This window comes from Ranitomeya imitator, chromosome 5 (assembly GCF_032444005.1).
Source record: "Ranitomeya imitator isolate aRanImi1 chromosome 5, aRanImi1.pri, whole genome shotgun sequence".
Taxonomy (NCBI): Eukaryota; Metazoa; Chordata; class Amphibia; order Anura; family Dendrobatidae; genus Ranitomeya; species Ranitomeya imitator.
The window spans coordinates 569,895,934-569,901,933 of NC_091286.1; the positions used below are offsets into that span (position 1 = coordinate 569,895,934).

The 6,000-nt window shown below is 47.1% G+C and overlaps 1 protein-coding gene across 3 annotated transcripts in view; it reads left to right on the forward strand.

The window, feature by feature from the left end:
• PLEKHB2 (pleckstrin homology domain containing B2) overlaps positions 1-3,544 on the forward strand; it is a 71,004-nt gene extending 67,460 nt beyond the window's left edge. For all 3 annotated transcript variants that reach the window (XM_069727794.1, XM_069727793.1, XM_069727792.1), the window contains exon 8: positions 2,329-3,544. In XM_069727794.1, the coding sequence (XP_069583895.1) occupies positions 2,329-2,456 (128 nt within the window). In that variant the 3' untranslated portion in view covers positions 2,457-3,544. The remainder of the gene's footprint in view (positions 1-2,328) is intronic.
• Positions 3,545-6,000: the final 2,456 nt, after the last annotated feature.

Genomic DNA, 6,000 nt, shown 5'->3' on the forward strand with positions numbered 1-6,000 from the left:
GTCAGAACACCTGGTGCCGACTCTCCATAATCCCTGACATCTGCTGTCACTAGTGCGGTGCGCGCGCCCCTGCTCACAACCCACAGTGTGCAATATCAGCCGGTCATCCCTGCACCCGCAGAGCAGCACACCACATATTGGCTGCTCTGTGCAAACAGGACCTGTGATGAGGTCACATGAGGGGAGGAGTCAGGGGTCACATGATCGGGACCTTCATGGGTTGCAGAACTCTGCTGTGTTGGTTGCAATGGTAAGTGTGTGTACAAGGTGTATGGAGCGGAGCCGTGTGTGTATGAGGTGTATGGAGCGGAGCCGTGTGTGTACGAGGTGTATGGAGCAGAGCTGAATGTGTACGAGGTGTATGGAGCGGAGCCGTGTGTATGAGGTGTATGGAGCAGAGCTGAATGTGTACAGAGCGGAGCCATGTGTGTACGAGGTGTATGGAGCGGAGCCATGTGTACACGGTGTATGGAGCAGAGCTGAATGTGTACAAAGCGGTGCCATGTGTGTACGAGGTGTATGGAGCGGAGCCATGTGTGTATGAGGTGTATGGAGCGGAGCCGTGTGTGTACGAGGTGTGTGGAGTGGAGCTGAATGTGTATGGAGTGGAGCCGTGTGTGTACGAGGTGTATGGAGCGGAGCTGAATGTGTACGAGGTGTATGGAGCAGAGCTGAATGTGTACGAGGTGTATAGAGCGGAGCTGAATGTGTACGAGGTGTATGGAGCGGAGCTGAATGTGTACGAGGTGTACAGAGTGGAGCCGAGTGTGTATGAGGTGTACGGAGCGGAGCTGAATGTGTACGGAGCGAAGCTGAATGTGTATGAGGTGTATGGAGCGGAGCTGAATGTGTACGAGGTGTATAGAGCGGAGCCGGGTGTGTATGAGGTGTACGGAGCGAGCTGCATGTGTATGAGGTGTATGGAGCAGAGCCAGGTGTGTATGAGGTGTATGGAGCGGAGCCGCATGAGTACTGAGTGGAGCCATATTTGCATGGTGTACGGAGCACAGCCGCGTGTGTAGGAGTAACTGTGTGCCCATTAAACAGTATGGAGTATTATGTGTGGCCATTGTACAGTATGGAGCACTGTGTGGCCATTATACAGTATGGAGCATCATTTGGGGCTCATTATACTGTATGGAGCAATATAATGGCCACACAGTGCTACATATCATGTGTGGCCATTATACAGTATGGAGCACTGTGGGGCCATTATACAGTATGGAGCATCATGTGTGGCCATTATACAGTATGGAGCATCATGTGTGACCATTATACAGTATGGAGCACTGTGTGGCCATTATACAGTATGGAGCATCATGTGTGGCCATTATACAGTATGGAGCCTCATGTGTGGCCATTATACAGTATGGAGCCTCATGTGTGGCCATTATACAGTATGGAGCCTCATGTGTGGCCATTATACAGTATGGAGCCTCATGTGTGGCCATTATACAGTATGGAGCACTGTGTGGCCATTATACAGTATGGAGCACTGTGTGGCCATTATACAGTATGGAGCATCATGTGGGGCTCATTATACTGTATGGAGCAATATATGGGGCTCATTATACTGTATGGAGCAATATATGGGGCTCATTATACTGTATGGAGCAATATATGGGGCTTATTATACTGTATGGAGCAATATATGGGGCTTATTATACTGTATGGAGCACTGTTGTGCCCAGAATACTGTATAGAGGACTGTACTGTCTGATTTAAAGGGAACCTGTCACCTGAATTTGGCGGGACTGGTTTTGGGTCATATGGGCGGAGTTTTCGGGTGTTTGATTCACCCTTTCCTTACCCGCTGGCTGCATGCTGGCTGCAATATTGGATTGAAGTTCATTCTCTGTCCTCCATAGTACACGCCTGCACAAGGCAAGATTGCTTTGTGCAGGTGTGTACTATGGAGGACAGAGAATGAACTTCAATCCAATATTGCAGCCAGCGGGTAAGGAAAGGGTGAATCAAACACCCGAAAACTCCGCCCATATGACCCAAAACCAGTCCCGCCAAATTCAGGTGACAGAGTCCCTTTAAGACCTATTGTAGAATGTACAATAGTTATCACTCATGTAATGTATGGGGGGACTGTATATGAGATGGGAGCCCTATAGGGGGGCTTTACTGTATATGTGTTTGGGGGGGCGCCGTTTTGAAGTTCGCCTCAGGCAGCAGTGTTGCTAGGTTCACCCCTGAATGCTCCATCTGGAGCCACCAAAGATAAAAAGCATAAAGATGGAAGACGGGCGTTGGACTTCTATATTTCTGCTGTTCAATAAGCCGTTTCTTTCACCCACTTTTTCATTGATTCCCATCCAGGACCAGGAACCACTAATCACATCATCATCAGAGAGAGATACTACGACCATGACGGGGACATGGCTATGGGCATGCTGGCTGGAGCCGCTACAGGGATGGCGCTCGGGTCTCTCTTCTGGGGATTTTAGATACAATATTCATCTTAAAGCTTTAATTTATTCCAATTTAATAGTATTCTTTGCAGTAGTTATTTGTACACAATGACTAATGTACTAGCTCAGGTAATTCCATTTTGTCCCAGTTTTACCAAGAAAATATATTTGATGTCGAAAAAAATGCGAGTCACAGGAAATTCTATTTTATTATTACTTAATATTTGCAGCTTGGATTGTGACTTCTTATTTAAAGGGTGATACCTGTTTAGCGCCTAGGGAACTGTAGATGGAGGGGTAGACCGAATATTAGACTCCCATTTCCTGTTCTTTTCAGCAACCGCATCCATAGAAGTAGCCATAGACTGACTCTGACCCCATTGAATTGTATTGAAGTGTGAACTGTGCATGCTGTGACCTAAAGGTGCAAGAAGGGCTGGCCAGCAGCTGACCCGAACGTAACAGCTGTATACAAATATATGAAGTTGTCTCTCTTGGGTCAGGAGAGCTGCCGGCCAGTCCGTACACTGCGTTCCGATCACGGTCCAATACGGCCGTCTGACTGCACCCTAAAGCTGCACATGTAATAAACTACGGTACATACAGTCAAGTACTCATCTCTTACCTGTAGACTCTAGTAATTATAGATATTTGAGGTTTGGATCCAAGTGTCACTTTGAGAAACTTTTCGCTTTTCCTATACGTAGTCCAGGTGGCACTTAACATGTTGTTTTAGTGAAATAAATTCTACTTTACAAGCAGAAGCAGTTCTTATCATCGAGAACAGTGTTGGGGAAGGTGTCAGAATTCCTGCTCACAGGTGTACAGTACTTGCAGTAGTCTGTATTCTGTGAATCACGTGCACATAGACCATTGCAGTGCCCTCTATTGATATGTATGTGAATTCTACAGACAGAATACAGGCTGCTGCAGACAGAACACGGGGAATGTAAAGTGGCCGCACTCATTGTTTGGTAACTCTGATCTTTTCCAGCTGTATTGTACTACATATATAGACAAGGCTGATAATACAGATTAATCCAAAAGGGAGGGGTCATAGATTTTGCTTTTCCTGCATTTGTCCATATTGTGTGATTACATAAAAATAAATATTATTCATTATATACATCTTCCTAGTGGTTTATTTGACACAAAGTATAATATGCACAATGTTTCTACACTGCGTGCAGAATTATTAGGCAAGTTGGATTTTGATCACATGATACTTTTTATACATGTTGTCCTACTCCAAGCTGTTCAGGCTTGAGAGCCAACTACCAGTTAAGTAAATCAGGTGATGTGCATCTCTGTAATGAGGAGGGGTGTTGTCTAATGACCTCAAAACCCTATGTAAGGTGTGCTTAATTATTAGGCAACTTTCTTTCCTTTGGCAAAATGAGTCAGAAGAGAGATTCGACAGGCTCTGAAAAGTCCAAAATTGTGAGATGTCTTACAGAGGGATGCAGCAGTCTAGAAATTGCCAAATGTTTGAAGCGTGATCACCGGACAATCAAGCGTTTCATGGCAAATACTGTAGTCAACAGGGTCGCAAGAAGCGTGTTGGGGAAAAAAAGGCGCAAAATAACTGCCCATGAATTGAGGAAATCAAGCGTGAAGCTGCCAAGATGCCATTTGCCATATTTCAGAGCTGCAGCATTACTGGAGTAACAAAAAGCACAAGGTGTGCGATACTCAGGGACATGGCTAAGGTAAGGAAGGCTGAAAAACGACCACCTTTGAATAAGAAACAGAAGATAAAACTGGGCCAAGAAATATCTTAAGACTGACTTTTCAAAGGTTTTATGGACTGATGAAATGAGTGATTCTTGATGGGCCAGATGGATGGGCCAGAGGCTGGATCAGTAAAGGGCAGAGAGCTCCACTCCGACTCAGACGCCAGCAAGGTGGAGGTGAGGTACTGGTATGGGCTGGTATCAGCAAAGATGAACTTGTGGGGCCTTTTCAGGTTGAGGATGGACCTACTGCCAGTTTCTGGAAGACAACTTCTTCAAGCGGTGGTACAGGAAGAAGTCGGTATCATTCAAGAAAAACATGATTTTCATGCAGGACAATGCTCCATCACATGCCTCCAACTACTCCACAGCATGGTTGGCCAGTAAAGGTCTCAAAGAAGGAAAAATAATGACATGGCCCCCTTGTTCACCTGATCTGAACCCCATAGAGAACCTGTGGTCCCTCATAAAATGTGAGATCTACAGGGAGGGAAACAGTCCACCTCTCAGAACAGTGTTTGGGAGGCTGTGGTGGCTGCTGCACGCAATGTTCATCGTAAACAGATGAAGCGACTGACAGAATCTATGGATGGAAGGCTGCTGAGTGTCATCATAAAGAAAGGGGGCTATATTGGTCACTAATTTTTTGGGGTTTTGTTTTTGCATATCAGAAACGATTATTTCTAAATTTTCCTATCGCCACGACAGCACCCACAACGAGAGAGGGGATCCGCCCACCTTCCAGACAGGAACCTACAGGTTAAAAAGGGGCGGTCCCCCTCGCCCTCCAGTTTGGGTTCCTGTCCGGACGGCGGGAGCCTGCAGGATTTCGTCTTACCCGGGTCTGCCAAGCCTCTGTGCGGTGTCCGGGGGGAACGGCAGAGTCGGGGGCACGGAAGCAGCGTCGGGGGAAGTCCTGTGTCCAGCTTCCCCCCTCGTCTGGCAAGGATCGGTGGCACAAGGGGGCATTCTTTGCGTCTGGAGGAGAGAAGGTTTTTCCACCCACATAGAAGAGGATTCTTTACTGTTAGGGCAGTGAGAATCTGGAATTGCTTGCCTGAGGAGGTGGTGATGGCGAACTCAGTCGAGGGGTTCAAGAGAGGCCTAGATGTCTTCCTGGAGCAGAACAATATTGTATCATACAATTAGGTTCTGTAGAAGGACGTAGATCTGGGGATTTATTATGATGGAATATAGGCTGAACTGGATGGACAAATGTCTTTTTTTGGCCTTACTAACTATGTTGCTATGTTCCTGGGGGAAGGCATGCCGCCCTGGGTCATCCACGCGCGCGATGCTGCTGGAGCAGGTCGGCGCTTATGACCTGGAAGTAAAACTAACGACTTCCGGAGGAGACCGGGAGGAGGAGCGCGGGACTTTTAAAAGAAGACAGCGCTTGGTGAGTGTGTGCGGCAACATGTCTTCTACAGGAGACGCTGAACACCGACAGCTAGGAGAGCAGAGGAGCAGCAGATCTCGTAGTGGTGATGTGGTACGCGGGCAGCAGGACCCTGGCAACCCGACGTCACGTCGCGCCTCACCCCCTCAGAAACCGGTACTCTATATTTGTCAGCAGTGGTGAGTGTTATATCCGAGCCGTTGGCTGATACAACTGTTTTCTGTACTATGCTTTGTTATAGGGGAAGAAGGTCTCTAAATCTAAGCATAAGCAGTGTGCTTTATGCACGGAGCCACTACCTGACACCTATTTAAAGAAGTTATGTCAGACGTGTATATGCCGTACGTTAGAAGAAGAGGCCCCTCTCCGGGTATCGGATTTGAGGGAAGTAATTAGGGAAGAAATAAAATCGTCCCTTAAATCTAGACGGCATGAAAAGATCAGTATG